Source organism: Pungitius pungitius, chromosome 15 (assembly GCF_949316345.1).
Source record: "Pungitius pungitius chromosome 15, fPunPun2.1, whole genome shotgun sequence".
In the NCBI taxonomy this organism is placed as follows: domain Eukaryota; kingdom Metazoa; phylum Chordata; class Actinopteri; order Perciformes; family Gasterosteidae; genus Pungitius; species Pungitius pungitius.
This window is the reverse complement of record NC_084914.1, coordinates 9,194,305-9,210,521: the sequence shown is the minus strand read 5'-3', so window position 1 is coordinate 9,210,521 and position 16,217 is coordinate 9,194,305. Positions and strand designations below refer to the sequence as shown.

Here is a 16,217-nt window from a genome sequence, read left to right as displayed (position 1 = left end):
TCCCTCTCTCCCTCGGTCTTTTGCCCTCCTGCATTCTTGCTGGACTTTCTGCCTCTTTTCTCTCGCTTGTTCCTTATCATCCTTCTCTCCATTTTACAGAGTTTTGATCGCTCTTTCCCTTCATGGCGTCTCTCAACATGGACCCGTTGGCCGGCAGGGTGTGCGGCTCTCAAGCGAGCACTCAGACAGGACTCTGCCTCTGCTTTATCCCCAGTTTATTACAAAACCTTTATACGACTGATGGAGAATGATTTGAAGGTATAAATGCTACAGTTTGTGCTGCTTAAAACAAACAGGATGCACTAAAGTTTCATTACTGATTTACTGACTTTTTTTAAAACGCTGGAAAAAGCAGGAGAGGAAAGCGTTTTTTTAATGAAGTTTATAGCCAACGAATATGGACTAAGTGTTTTCTAGATGAAAACATGGTGAATTTTTTTAATGAATACATCATTTTCAATGAATGCTCTGAAATTATTGGAAATGTTTGGATTAGTTGAGTAGAATCTAGAATTCTAATCATATTAGTTTATCCAAATCTTTACCTGAAACTGAGCAGAAATACAAGTGATCATAATGAATAGACATAACATCTGCCAGGAATCCTTACTAATTGTCACATTGATTGATTATATTTTGCTTTGTGTTTCATTTTGCGGCCTCTCCTAATTTACACTGCTACTAGAAATCTGAACACTGCCTTTGAATATCCACCCAGGATTATTTTACTTGTTGAAATCCAACCACTGAATTAATTTCTGCCTTTTCACTAGAAATGACTTCAACCTAGTGACAACAAATATAAAAAAATGCCACCCTTTTGGAATAAACACTATCTAAGACTGGATTGTCATGATCATACATGCAAAAAGTGGAAAATGCAAAGCAGAATGTATTTTCATGGGGCTCTTACCGCTGGGGGTCGGGAAGCAGGCAATAAAACGTGGAAACGAAATTACAAAAAGGGAAATAGTAGTACGGATAATGGCTATAAAACCACAAAATAAATTCCCTCCAACAATTTTGGAGGGGAGTAAGAAAACATTGATTGCCATATTTTCCCCAAGAGGAAAGCCCTTCCCCACTTCTAAAAAAAAAACACTTTGACTTTGGTGCGAGTTCTTTTCTGTTTCTGTCGTTTCTTCTCGTGCCAAAACCAGATGAAGCACCGCTGTCGTGTCGAGGTTTTGTAAAAGGTATGGAAAAAAAGAGTGAAAACTAGAGAGAGAGAGAGAGAGGCAACAGCAACTCGTTAGTCAATTAGCAGCACTTCCCTGCAGACTGCAGCCCGACGACAACAACGAGCCCGGAGAGGACGCCGAAGGGAGAGCAGAAAAGAGAGAGAGAGGGAGAGCGTAGCTGGGCTCCTAACGGTGCATTGGAGCCTTTTGGGTCCAGTTTATGCATTTGTTCTTTTTTTTAATCTTCTGACTGTGAATGTCTACAGACATAAAGTCAACCCAAGTCAATTTAACATCATTGAAAGCCAAAAACCCTCTGAAGCCATGTGCGAAGTGTGCTACCTGGAGCTGCGACGGGCCGATGAACGTCGCGGACCTCGCCGCGTGTTTGTGCAGCTCGCTCGATGCGAGGCAAGCAGCAGACAGGCTAAAGCAGACTGGATGAAGCAAAGCTATGTGAGGTAAATATTTGCTCTGTATCTTCTGCACCAGTATGGTTATGTAATGCGGAGCTGGCTCTGCTGCATTCTCCCTCTCGGGGGTCTGTGTGAGACAAATGCGGAGATACAGCATTTATTCATCCACAGGATTCAACCCTACGAAAGCAAATCCCTTCAATTTTCTCAATTTACGTCAAACACCACTTGCTGATTCATACTTTTATATCTAAGGTTGGTGAGATTAGAATATGCAGTTCATCGACAACTGAAACAAATGATCATTTGTTAGGTGCTTTTTTTTTTTTGGCTTTGGACAATAAAAATCCCACCCAGAAAGCCTCAACTACAAGCTACCACAGAAAAATGAATTGTATTTTTATTGGTCCATGGCGATAAAGGCTATTTACTGGTTTTGTCGTGGGCATAATACGAATCCACCACTTCTACCCCGGCATCTCCACCTAATCAGTTCATTCTGTGCACCTGCTAGTCACATCCACCTCGTCAGCCCAATTACACTCACCTGTCTACCCTGCTCACTCCCTTCAGTATCCAGTATCCGCTCACTCACTCACTCACTCACTGGCTGCCGGATGGTTCTCCGCAGACTTTCCTCCTGGACGCCCTTCTCCCGTTGCTGACCCTGACTTGTATTACCTCGCCATTCCCCTGGTCTTTCACCCATCCTTCTGTCTCTGACCACGCCTTTTCCCGGCGACTCTACGGCCTCTGATGGTTTACTAGAGGAAAACCATCAGAGTGGGTCTGTAAGGAGCCGCCATCTTCCCCGAGCTCGACATCCACAACACCTAAGACGACATCCCATGCGCCGACGCATCATTCAGAGTACTTGGTACCACTTTGTCGTAACCTACGCTCCTGCCATCTTCCAGGCCCTGGTTAACATGCCCCAACACGTTTGACCTCATCAACATCTTGATCTTCTCCAGAAACAAAACGGGACACGTGCACCACGTCCAGTCCGAGGCAGTCCTGCTGCTTTGTGTACAGCTTCTGGGTCCACACCTCACCTCACACACATTCATGCTTTATCCTGCATTAATATCAAGATGTGACTATTTGTAAAGGTCATTAATGACCAACATTTTTTTTTATCCCAGTGTCAATGAATACCTCAAAGGCAGAAAAAAAAAAAATCTTTGTTTGTGAAGTGTTGTCCCAGAAACCAATGGTTTCCAACGAACCTGCTTGGTTCAAAGAAGGACTTGATGCCCCCTGAAACGTTTTTTCACTCTGTATCACTTCACAAGATGTGATGGTTTCACCGTTCTGCAAATGCGGTGAAATAACATCGATCAACAAATAAAGATCAAATTTGCCAACACATTTTTTGGTTACTCGGAGCATGTGTTTCTTTCTTCGTGGTGACAAGGCCAGTTGGTGTCTGGCTCACGGTGTGTGTGTGTGTGTGTGTGTGTGTGTGTGTGCGCGCTGCTGGTCAGGTTTCAATGCTGCATGCCCTCACCACATCGCAGCCATGACGATAAGCAACGCATTCGGATCGCTCTGCCATCTCCACGTACTTCAGATACACGAGCATGACTGGTTTTGCAGGCATCCCTCACTCGGGAGGAACATATCCGCTATGAAATGTGTAACGGGCCAATGGAGAATGCGTTTAATGCAATGGGACTAAATTATTCACGTTTGTAGCTGGAAAAATGTGAGCAAACGTCGTGAGGAGGAAGGGAACATGTACTTTCCTGCTCTGTCACTGCGCTGCCAAGTGCTGAAGTGGATTGACAGGCCCACATGTGGGAGACACGTTTTTGTGTATTGAGTATTTGTTTCTATCTGATCCTGTGTGCTTAAAAAAAAAAAAGTAAATTGATACATTTGTGTCTCCCTTCGGTCCGGCAATGCACAGTGTGTGTTTTTGTCAGTCTTTAAAAGTGATTTGCCATCTAACTGATGACGTAACGGCGGGTTACATGACTCGACGGTCCAAAAGGAACGAGGCCGCTTCCATCAAATGTCTGACGTCTCCATCCCCTGCTTTTCAATGTCTGCTCCAGGACTCCTGCACCCACCAATTCTTTGCAACTTTCCAAAAACAGTTTATCTGATGTTTACGCAGCTCTTGGTCACATGTGATGAAATAAGAAGGATTTAAAATTGTCAAAAGCCTCCCCCTCTCCATTTTATTGACAACTTCTTCAGTCACTTTTTGTATGTTGGAACAAATGCAACCCCAACAATGCACTCGAGTTGATGCTAGCCACATTTAAACAACTTTCATGTCTCGCCCCTCTTTCGCCTTTTGAGTGGAGCTATTTTGAGAAGCTGTAAACACTTTTGCCTTCGGGCATGGTTGGTCTATGTCTAAATTTAAAAAAAGTTGTAAGCTCATTGAGTCACACATGTGCACATAATGCCGTGAAGGAATTTTTCCCCCTTCAGAAGCAAACACTATGCTATTGTTGCAAAATGTAGTTTAAAATGCATCATTATAGCCTAAATTGTCCCACTAGAAAATATCATACTCAAGACTAAATGCTCTCAAGGTACAAACATTTTACAATAAGCTGCTGTTCCAAATACATACTTGACACTTTAGCAAAGCTCCAGAAAAACATGCTAAATTTACTAACCTGCAAAAGAATAAAACAACTGTCAGGGAGACCAAACACAGCTGGCTCCTATATTTGCAGTTGGATAGCGTGGCCTTGGCTTACACAGCAGCTCCTTCCCTTTCCAGCCTCTCCATATCTCTCCCATTCACTTTTTGTGCTCCCTCAGTCCCCCCCACCCCTCCATTGGTTCTTTGAAAGTGTTTTCCTGGTAAGGAACAGGGAGTGGGGAAAGAGAGCTTTCTGAGAATTGGGCCCGCTAACATGGTTTATGGCTGCCCAAAGACTATCAGACATGTATGTGAATCAGCGAGAAGGAGGCAGAACCACAGATAAAGGGGGAGAGCGAGTGAGGGAGAACGGAGGGCGGAGTTTGCAAACATGCCAAGCCATGGTTCACTTCAGCAAGCAGTTAAAGTGAGGCCAGGGAAAGGGAAAGAAGGGGGGGGGGGGGGGGAAGAGTCTCTCCAGGTTTGTAGAATTTTTTTCTGCCGCGAGTTGAAACGCTTTGTGTTCAAAGCAGACTTTTTACTTCCAATCCGTGTCAAAATGTTTCCTTAAGTCTGTCCGTTGTAGCGACACCATATTTGCCATTAGTTTACCAGCCAAAATTCATTCTAAGAAAACATTTCTCAATGTTTAAACACTACTGGTGTAGTCAAAGCATTTCCTTATTTTTGGCTGAATGACCAAAAAACAAAATAAACTGCTTTATTGGAGACTGATGTCATTTGTTATGCACATAAACACACTCTGAAGTAAGAGTGCTGCATTTAAAGCAAAGGACTCCTCTAACTGTGCCATTTTAGAAAGAGGAAGAAAAGTTGATCCATTTGCATCCTTTGCCCATTGAGAAATCCACGTTTTGCATTTTGCCAGCTACTGAGTAACTTTTGGCACATTTATAAGCACATAAGTGGACAGGTTTTTGACGCCATTCTGCAGTAACCTGATTTCTCAAATGCAAATTAGAAACCTAGTTTCCTTCATCTTGGTAAGGGATTAAGTAAAAAAACGTAACTAAGATTTCTGCCGAAGACACCTAATCTTTTGGCAGTGTGTTCACTTAACCAGCTTTCTAAAGAGAGTTTTACATGCATGTAAAAGACCTTGAGGCCTTATGCAGAGAATAAAAGTCATCAATAATAAAATACAAATGAGTAAGTACATGTCAGACATAATGCTCTGACCAGGAACAAGAAACTATAATTTCAACATTTTTTACATAACATTTTAAAGTACCATCACGGTCTCGGAAGAAAGCTGAAATCCAGCTGTGTAGAAATGTTGGTTATAATGTACCAACGTACTTAGCAATTTGGTCTGAAACTTATTGATTCATTCATGTTTAATGGATGGCGGTCTGTTTGTCTTCATACCTTTTGTCTAAATGTTATTGGATGGACGGTTCAAACCTGTAACTTGATCAACTTTGGGCCCCACTGTCAAATTCCCAATGCAGTTTGGGTGCCAAATCAAAGTATCCTTCCTTCAGCCTTCTGCCATCTGGCCCCTCCACCCCCCCCCCCCTCCCCCCTCCCCCCCTCTCAGGGATTCACTTGGTTCTCTCAGTATCACGGACACAAGCTGCCCAACAGGTTCGTTTCGCTGCCGATCAAACCTCGAGGACGACGCCGTTGTCCTCCCCCGCCGGCAGAGTTAAGCCTGTGCTTACGGACTAATACGTTGCTTTACTCTCAGTTTCCACCAGATTACTGACACGGAGAACTCTCATGTGATCAGGAGAACTGAGGGCGTTTGTTCTGAAGCTGTGATAGTTTTTAGGGACTTTTTTCGGTGATTTCCTTTTTTACAGGGAATCAAAGTAATGAGTTTGAACAAAGCCGAGTGAACTGCCGTACACGATGAATAGTCAATTGGCTCTACCAGAGGTAATTCAGAGTTCACAGCCTCCATGCTCAGAGTGGTATGTAGCCCATCTGTCATTAGAAAAAAACACAGGGGAATATAAAGAGAGTTCAGCTTTGAAGACAGACTGTACGGTTTTATATGCAGAATGCATACTCTTTTATTAATCTTTTGGCCCTTTGGGTCTTTTCCTCTGGGATTGCATACTGGTAGGCGAAAAAATTACCAGCCCACTCTAAAAAAAAGGGCTAATGGGATAGAATAAAGGAATCCTCGCTCGTGTGGAAGAACTCTTGGTAATAAATCAAAGTCTCAACTTGAAGTTGAGCTTGCTGAAGTCGACCAATCAGAGACGAGTGTATGCTTGAGATGGACGTGGCCGCAGCTGCAAGCAGGCTCTTACCATTAGAAATAAATGTCTCTGGTGCAATTTTCTCCACGTATTAAAAAATACACTATTGTATTCCCTAAAATGTTAAAGAAAAATATGACATTCAGAACATTATATATCATATAGCAGCCACTGTGTAAAGATATAGTGGAGTATAATGTCACCTTGGCAGAGAATAATAGTGCCGTCCTTCAGCAGGTACAGACCATAATGGCGTCCTGACAGAAAGCGCCGTCGCAGAAGCGTAGCGGCGACCCACAAGTTCCCCCTCGGCTAAATATTGTTCACATTGCCAGCACATTTATTTTCACCGTTCACAGTTTTTCTTTAGCCGCGGGCAAAAGTAAAGTTCCAAAACTTGCCATATGCAGCTTTGAATAACTCTTTGAAAACAGCACTTGACGCACCTCCTGCCAGTGTGATCTTTTCCCCCCGGAGTCGAGTAGGAGGTCATTGCAAGTCACGCTGGAGGAGAGCTGGGCATTATTGTGCGGATAAGCCCTGATGCATTTTGGATATAAAAGACACATGTAATTGTTGAATGTAAAAGGAGGCCACACAGACGGACAGAATCAATACCGGGCCGGTGCCGGAGAGTCCAGTGAGTAGGGTTGGGTATCGTTTGAATTTGAGCGATTCCGATTCCGATTTCGATTCCTGGTTTCGATTCCGGTTCCCAGCGATTCTCGATTCCGATTCTTTTAAGAGACAGGGTCAAAAAAGTTTAAGTTTAAGATATTTTAAATGAGCTAGCTAACCAAGGGTCTTTCTGAAGGAAATAGTCTGACCTTCTCCAATGTTAATTCTATGAACTTTTTATTAACTTTACTATGAATTTCTAACAGGGCTGTTTTCAACTACAATATAAATATCAAACTATGAACTTGAATATTGTATAAACATTATAAATTATGAATATATTTTAACAGGGGTACACTTTCCTCCAGAGAGCTTTATTTTTGAAACCTCACAAAAACACATTTACTCGTGAGTGTATGATACTGCAGGTACTTAAACGTTACCTTGCTCCCACTGATGGACGAACCCTTGGAATCAGAGGAGGCAGCGCGTCAAACACGGGGCACACGGAGGGGGGGGCGCGCGCAACTCTCCCAACCTCAAATCAGGGACACTTTCGCTGACGGGGGGCTGCTGGCGGTCGACGCGGGGAGGGCTAGTACAATCTTTTTTTTTCTTTGCAGCGCCAGCCTCACTGCTCACTTTAACAGAGGACCGCTCCGCTCACGCCACCCGGCACCCGCGCGCGCACTGGTCCGATGCGTCACAAATTCACAACAACCGGGAGTTTTTTGCCGAGTTTTCGGTTTGTTTCGAGAAGTGTAACCACACTTTGAAACGCCGACGCACGCTATACATGTTCGATCGCGCTGTTACGCCAACACGCCGGTGGACGCTTCTTCGTTGGTGTTCAGCGGTTTCTATTTCCGGTCGGCGCCGGCGGACTGAGAATCGAAACTAGGAATCGAATTTTAAACTTTTGAACGATACCGGGTAAATCGCAAAGCTAGTTCCGATTCCAATCGATTCTCGATTCTCGATACCCAACCCTACCAGTGAGTAGATGGGTTAGACCTTTACAACCAGCAGAGAGTTTGGTTTGCTGTGCTTCCAAAGAGGCAAAGCTTACGACGGGATTCGAGCCTAGATTAAAGGGTCAGCTGGAGGTCACTCGCAAATGTGACAGTGCTATCAAAACTCCCGGGGTGGTTGACCGGCAGCGCTCCAACTCCTCCAACTCCTCCTGTGCTTAAAACCTTGCCAGTAGTATATTTTTAAAAAACTGTTTTTTATCACAGCTTTACAAATACAGTTATGAGCACCTACTCACAAAATAAATAAACTAGCATATTGGTTTTGGAATTTTAAATGACAATTTAAAAAAATAGAAACAAATGATGAAAAAGCTTTCTTTGGAGAAACTCCCCAAAAAAGCTCTAGAAGAATATGAATTAATGAAGTGCCGACTTAGCAATTAAACTGACACGTGCCGCACTGTAATGACAAATGGCTTTTTATTTATTTACATGCTGAGACAAACTTGTCCCTCTAACAAATTTAAGTCCAACTATTGCTGACGTTATATTTCCAGCACTGCTTGAAAATGTGACCAAGGTTCTTTGTGCTACAGCATCCTTATTCTCTACAACAGCAGTCCCCCAAACACCGGGCCGCACAGAAAGAATACTTCTTCTTTTTTAAACAATTCCCACAGCGGTTCTGCCCACCTCTCTTACCTTGAAATGACTCTGGCCTGGGAGCGACCGGGAGGGGTCGCTGGGACCTGGGTTGACTGGTTGGCAGCGCCATCTTCACGGGGCCCACGTACTCGACGTACGTCCCGGGGAAGTCGCCCCTCTGTTTAGTGCGCTCGTTGTACCCGAGCAGCCAGCCGAGGCGCTCCGGCTGCTGCTCGCAGCCCTCGTGGTAGTTCTCCATGGACAGCAGTGAGGCCTCGCTGACTGTCAGAAGGTCCCCGGGCTGCAGATCCAGGTCCTCCTCCTGGTCCTTGGTGAACGCGTGCAGGGCGAGGTACTGAAAACCTTCCGTCGCCATTTTGTTAGGGAGGACAAATCAAAATGGCTACCGAACGGACGCTTGGATGGTACAGTCCAGGTCGCACTGCAACGACAGGCTCGAGAAATCCTTCCTCAGAAACCCAAAAGCCTGCTGAGTCACTAATGTGATCGGGGAATGGGGCGGGGGGAACGAGGGGAGGAGCAGCCGTCAGCCGAAGCTCAGAAGCATTGTTAAAAGTCGATTAAGGTGGCGTTCTGCTGCTGCTCGGTCCAAGGGGGGAGGGGGGGGGCGGCGTCTTCAGACCTGACCGGTGTTGGTGGACTTGTGCACTTTCCTCAGCTTGAGACCCCGGTTGAGCCAGATGATGGAGCAGAGGGAGAGAATTGGCAACATGCTCTTATAAGCAGCGAAACCCCGCCGGCCGGGCGCTATTGGAGCAGCCTGCTTCAAAAGAGAACCGAGGGCCCGCCGTCGTTGGCTCGCTGCGGTCAAATGAAGTCGTCTGATTGGAGGACGGGTGGCAGAGTGGGAAGGTCCACAATCTTCTTGTGCTGGACAGGGATTGCGAAACCGACCTGCATGAGATGAAAACATTTTTGATTTTAAGCCAAGAAAAGTGAAAAGAGGCAAAAAATAAATAAGTCTAAAATGTAACAAAAACTGCAATCATGGCAAAAAAAAAACTCCAATATGAATTGTTTCTGTTCAATAAATAACCAGAGCGGCGTGTATCTGTGTGAAAGGAAGCTTAAAGCCATGCATGAAAATGGCGAACTGCGGCAGCTCTCGGCGCCTGTGCAGTCTTCGGTTAGGACGGAGCGATCGGCTGATGCTGCTGCGTCATGACGACCGACCGGGTCCCTGGTCGGGAGGCTCCAATCCATCCTCTCCACGTCCACACACTCACCGCCTGAACTGACACACCAGTTTCCTCAGGAACACAAAGTTTCACCAGGACAAATAAACGTCCCTTCAACTTGCACAACAACAACACGTGCGTTTCGCAGGACCCGGAGAACCTGTGCAAAATGGCGAGCAAAGGGTGTGTTTGTTTTTTTGCAGAATGAGCACGCAAGGGAAACGAGGACAGGCATCACGGCTTCGGGGCAACCAGGATTTTCTGAAACATGCAGAACCCTTCAAACAGTTCCCTCTCCAAAGGAGAGAGAAGAAGAAAAAAAGGCAGCTCCGAGTTTCCTCAGAAATATTATTTTGGCTTCATTCTGTCAAAATAGCTAAATCAGTCTGTGCCAACTCTATTCAAGATGAGAACACCGAATGGACGGTCATCTGAACCACCAACAACGGCACATAACACCAACAGAAAGCAAATGTTTGCATGCATAACCTCCACAGACATTCTATCATACCATCTACACACAGAAAAGAGGTCATTCATGGACCTACAACAAATACTCTCTGATAAAGATGACCGCGAGGCCCAATCAAATGCAACGCACAAGTGCGCAATTATTATCATTGTATGAAAAATAAAATATTTTCTCCTTTTTGGTCGTTTGTGAGATTTGAGCGCAGCAATAAAAAAATAAAAAGAACTGCCTCAAAGTTCCGATCTAAAATGGAAACCGCACCGAGAGATGAGACGGAGGAAGAAGAAGAGATTAGTGTTTCCACCAGATTAGGTGACTACGTGGTCCGACCAGCGAACGTGGCAGCGGTAACCTCTCCGGACGAGATGGACAGCGAGCGTGGCAGGGACGGGACGGGGGACCGAAGTTCTGGCGTTGTGTGCCAGGAGTACGGAGCTACTTGGGGCCATTTCCCAACACATGCAAATACAAACAAGCACGGGCCTGGTCAGCGAGGCCCCGGTGTTGTGCAATCATTTCGTTTGCGTTTCGCAGACGCTTTGATGAAATTAGATCAGAAGAGATAAAAAAATATATACAAATAAATCTACGATTTGCGTCTTTGAATGCCAAAGAGTATGCTTTCGGACCTTAGACTTGCTCATCGCCACCCCCCCACCCCCCCCCCCCCCGTTCTCACTGCCTCCCCCACGACACTCGAAAAGGCGAACGGACACTGCAAACCTTTGTGACCGCCTTCTTTTTTTTTTTTTGGAAAGGTTTAAGAGTTATTGTGACAGCAGGAAGGAGCAGAGTGCAACACTCACCCCACTTTAGGTTCAGAGAGAAGCCGGACGGGCTCGGCCGGATTCTCAGTCCAACATCCTCGGAGCAGGGAAGCGAGAGGTGCCAGGCGAGACACGTGGCACTGGCATACCCAACCACAGCCCGCAATCCTCACACCACCAAACCCCCCCATCCCCAACCCTAAACTCCCTCCTCTCTCCACCTGCTCTCCCGAAAACCCCACCCCCCCCCCCCAGCCCCCACCTTTCCCTCAGCCAGCGAAAAAGTCCAGTCGTTTTTTCCAGTGGCCGTGTTTTATGTGTTTACAGTCGGAGCCGTGGGGCTGCAGAAAAGAGCCAAAAACAAGCTGAAGTGAGAGAAGAAACGGCGTGCAGGCAGCCCTCGGATTGTGTAGTCCTTCTTTATTATTTAGTTCCAGTGCAGAAAAGGTCGTACGAGGTGAGAGGAGCGTCATCGTTGGTACAGTCCTGGTCTGATAGTGTTGTAGTAGCTCACAGTTCAGGTCGGCAGCAGCAGCAGCAGCAGCAGCAGCAGCTGGCACGCTCAGAGTCACTTGATCCATCCTTCTTTTGAAAAAAAAATACTTTTTATTCAATCAGAAAAGAGAGCGACAGAAAGGAAAAAAGAAAAGAAGCGCGAATGAGAGACGCAGCACTTTGTTATCGGCAGAGTCCAACTGGCTGAGGGAGACCACAGGAAAATAATTAATGAATAGGCGGCAAGTAACTCACTGTTGCTAGAGAGAGGGAAAGCTAATCCTGCGCTCTGATTGGCTGCTGCTCTGGCCATGTGCTCCCCAGTCACCAGAGAAGCCGGGCAAATCAAGGAAACGTTCTAATATTAGAAAATGTATCTAGGCAGCGATCAAACATCCGACCCAAACAAATACTCTTTTTGCCACACACTTGACTTCTTTTTTCATCCCCGCAGCCTTGATGATTGCTCATCACCACTGATGAAATGATAATTTAACTCAAGTTCACTTGAGTAAAAATAATGATGAAAAACGTAGCATGCAGAAGCTGACGGCAGCTTGTGATTGGAGGGAAAAACATGAGTCATGTCCAAGTGGTGCAATGAGATGAAAGGAGATGCTTTTTGTTCTTCTGAGTAAATGCTGGTAATACACAAAGTGGTAAATACATAACAACTGTGCATTATAACATAGCCCTGTATCTTATAATATAAATAATACGTCCACCATCAGTTCCTCTGATTCTATTTCACAGAAATGGACATTTAGTTTAACTGTGGGCTAAAGCAAGGAGCTAGAGTGGAGCTTCTCCTCTGCTGTCTGCAGACATGGACGGGACTCTCTGACCTGTTCATTACCCACCAGCGGGCATCATGTAAAATGGCAGAACTGAGCTATTCAGAGCATCACCAACCCGGTGGAGTGAGATGGGAGCTACTGACATGGCTGGAAGACCAACAAGTATGTTTACATAATGTTCATTGTGTTCCGGTTTTGCTGCACTGGCAAATAGGGGTTGATTTTTTTAATGTTGTTCGTTTGATATATTGATAATATCATGAGGTAGTTGGTTATCAATTTGTACATAAAACAAGCAGCACTATTTAAGAGTTGAAACGATTACTTTCTGGAAACTGGAGCAATATTATTTTTCATAATTGATTAAGCGCAGATTTTTCAAAACAAACATTTTAATGGTTCGAGCTGATTTAAAAGTTTTTCCAGAAATATCTGGTTGTTTGGTATGTTGGTCACAACAAAAGAAATGAAGTGTAACATTTACCTCTTCATGATACAAGCTGAACAATTAACTTTGATTTTGAAGGTAAAGGTTTTCTCTACACTATTTTTATATAGAGTCTATGCCATAATTTATAGATCATGTACACTTCATTTTCTAGAGGTTAAAAACGGTAAGTGGATAAAAACAACCAGCCAGGATTCACTTGGGCTGATTCAGCAAAGTAAAGACCAGATTTCATTAATTTAACGAAAAATGAGAAGAGAAAAATCTGAATTATGTTTTTTCTCAACATGACCTAAAAATAGTTTTGTGCGTGTTTGTTACTTTTTGTTTGTTACAACTATACTGTCAGTGGTCTCTGATGGACAGACTACAAACGTACCTCTATAATGTACGTGATGTATTTCCCCCGTTTCTCTGAAGATCTCAGGGTGTCCATTTTCCCTTTTCAGCCCATCAATCGTCGTTAATCGGGACTTCACATCCAAGTCACATGCCTGGATGTCAGCGAAAAACCGGAGGGGGAACCCATTATTTGAACCTATTCTTTGAAAGTTTGAAGAGAAACTTGCTTTGACAAAACCAGCCCAACCTCCACAGCAGTTCAGCACACGGTTGTGATTTAAAAAAAAAAAAAAATGTAATAGTTGATGAGTTCATGAGTTCTAAACCTTTTTATGAAAAGGATCGAATGAACGCGTCTCAGAGACAGTGCATGTCTTTCATGCATTAAGTGAAGAACTGCTGTCTTTAAGGGACTTTTACCACAAGAACAAAAACACTCATTGTGGAAAATTCCGACATTTACGTGGACACGTGGTTATCGCTTTTTTAAAGTTTGTGCGTGCGTTGGCCCGTCCTGCTGGTGAGGAGCGGACTACAGATTCACCACGCATGCAGCCTGGCCTCAGGCCATCTGTCCACATGGAGCTGAAAAATGCACTGCGCCACAGGCGGCGAGGACACGCCAGGCGGCCACACAGGAGCTTGCTCCGGCTCATTTTTCCAACCTAAAATGGGGGCTCTAAAGTACTGTGTGGTACATGATTTGAGTTATGTTCACCTAAATTCTATCAGCCGTTAATGAAGCCAAAAAGCTCACTTCGCCAAGTAGAAACATCTGCTGCAAAGATTATGGAGCACTGAGACGGCCCTGTTGTGAAAAGTCCACCCCACCAAAAGGCTGCACTGTCATGAGGACTCGATGCGTTTATCGCGGGATACGACAAGCAGGCAACACAACGTCTCTTCTGGTTTGAAAGGCTTCATTAAGTCCCTACGATGAGGCTCTTTAGTTCAAACGTTTTCACGGCAGCAACAGAATCAAATCTGACAAATATTCCTGGGCTAAAAATACCAGCAGCCTTTTTGCTGTGAAGTTAGCATGTTAGTCAGCATGAAACATTCCCCAGATCTCTTCTATTTTACCCTCCACATGAAGAATCAACAGGCATCATAGATCAATGACACGTGTAGTCCAATATTAATCCCAGCACAACACAGAGAGAGAGAGAGAGAGAGAGAGAGATTAGATTAGAGATTAATAAGGAACCGCTTTCACTCGGTCGGTGATGATCCAATGTGCAATGTTTTTTTGTATTTGACAATTGATGCGTTTGTCTGGCCCACAGTCTTTCAATGTTGCAGAATTCCTATTTGTTATTTGTATTTCTGTGTAAACACACCAAAAGAAATGCTGCTAATTCCTTGTACACATACTTATCTGATAAAACTGATTGTAATTTCTAATAAGCAGAGGAAAAACAGTAAATAAGTCGGTGACATGGTCACATGCCGAATAGAGGTTTCCGAAAAATGTTATTTCTAGTGCATAATTTGTACCCATGTGTGTTGTTTGCAAAGGCCTATTTATTACCCACAAAACTTTAATAAAAATCATACTATTATTAACCAGATGTTCGGTTTTTCTACAGTACAATTCTGGCCCCGCGTCTGCAGAACTTCCAGTTGAGCCACGTCTGAACTGCACTTAAAGATGTCATCTGCTGCCATTTCAATTAAAGGAACACCAGTAACTGGGACACCCGGGTGAGGGACATTTAACAAAAATAACCACCTCTCTACCACGTCTGATGGAAGTTTAAGTTAAGAAGTGACATTATGCGAATGCTCCACTTCTTTGGGAAAGTTTTTATGTAACAACAAACCCTGCAATAGTCCTTATGAGCATTTTGAGACATTTAGAAGAGGAACGAAGGCTTTGCCCACAGGTCATGCTTCACATTGATAGAGCAGTTATAATGGAGGATTGACATTTGATTGCATAATGTTGTCTTCAGTAATTGCATTAGAGAAAGAGGAGATGGGGAGATTGGGAGAGGGGAGAGGGGGGGGCCTCCACACAGTTGAGTGGCTTCTCTTATTATGCAAGTAGCACAATTTTCTATTAACTCTTTGATGCGTGCCAAATCCTCAACCCAGGGTTGTAACGCACACACAGATCCGACCAGGCCTTCAGCTGTGTTGGGCCTCCACGCGAGCTGTTCTCCCAAAGGCTGCGGTGTCACACACTATCAACGTTGTGCACACGGCACACTTTGGCTTCTTAGCTAACTCACAACTTTTTAAAATCTTTGTAACATTTTTTTATTTTGGAATTAAGCTACGAAAAAAAGCTTAATTTTTTTTTGAAATCATGATAAAAAAAAATAATAAAAAAACATCAACTCTGACCTCGGGAGGTTTGATTGTGGGTGAATTAAAAACGTCGAGAGCTAGATTCAAAGTGCGTTTTCTTTCTCCGTAAATCAAACGACGTTATCGGGAACGAATTGCAAGACAACAAAAATAAATCCACGTAACCTCCGAAGCGAAGCTAATGTTTCACAAACGTTAACTTAACGGGCTCGGCTCGGTCGCTGCTCCACTGTCACCGCGCCGCACGAGGAAATATTAACGCTACGTTATAGCGCAAACGTTGTCAGCGCTACACAAATATAACTTATAACTATATTATACCCGGGGAGGGAAGTGGGGAGTTTAAACTTTTAAACCACGGCACGAGTCAACAGCATGAAGCTGCGTGCGCCGAAGCCCACTTGCAGCGCTTCCACCATGTTACAGTGGCTGCACTGGAAAATGTGCAATAACTCAGGAAAAACTCACCCGCGGATATTTCTTGACTCTTTTCTCACTTGTGGCTGCGGCGCTTCGGACCCTCCGAAGAGTCCGCGTGCGGTCCAATCTGCGGACGACAACTTCACGGTGCGCAAGAGTCTTCTAGCAGTCCTTCTGTTCACGTATTGCTTGGCTTTCTTTCTCTCGCTCTTTCTTTCTTTTCCCGTTCATGACTCCCTGCTCCCCTACACAGCCATTTTCCAGCTCAGCACGGCGCAGGGAAGGAGAGTGTGC

The 16,217-nt window shown here is 44.6% G+C and overlaps 1 protein-coding gene across 2 annotated transcripts in view; it reads right to left on the bottom strand.

Moving 5' to 3' along the window:
* The window catches only part of pik3r2 (phosphoinositide-3-kinase, regulatory subunit 2 (beta)), a 30,776-nt gene extending 14,561 nt beyond the window's left edge, over window positions 1–16,215 (bottom strand). The window contains exons 1-2 of one of the 2 annotated variants that reach the window (XM_037458578.2): window positions 15,972–16,215; window positions 8,728–9,585 (exon numbers count right to left, since the gene is read on the bottom strand). In XM_037458578.2, the coding sequence (XP_037314475.1) occupies window positions 8,728–9,046 (319 nt within the window). In that variant the 5' untranslated portion in view covers window positions 9,047–9,585; window positions 15,972–16,215. Of the gene's footprint in view, window positions 1–8,727; window positions 9,586–11,147; window positions 11,332–15,971 lie in introns of those variants that run through there. The other variant, XM_037458579.2, reaches the window with a different exon arrangement.
* Window positions 16,216–16,217: the final 2 nt, after the last annotated feature.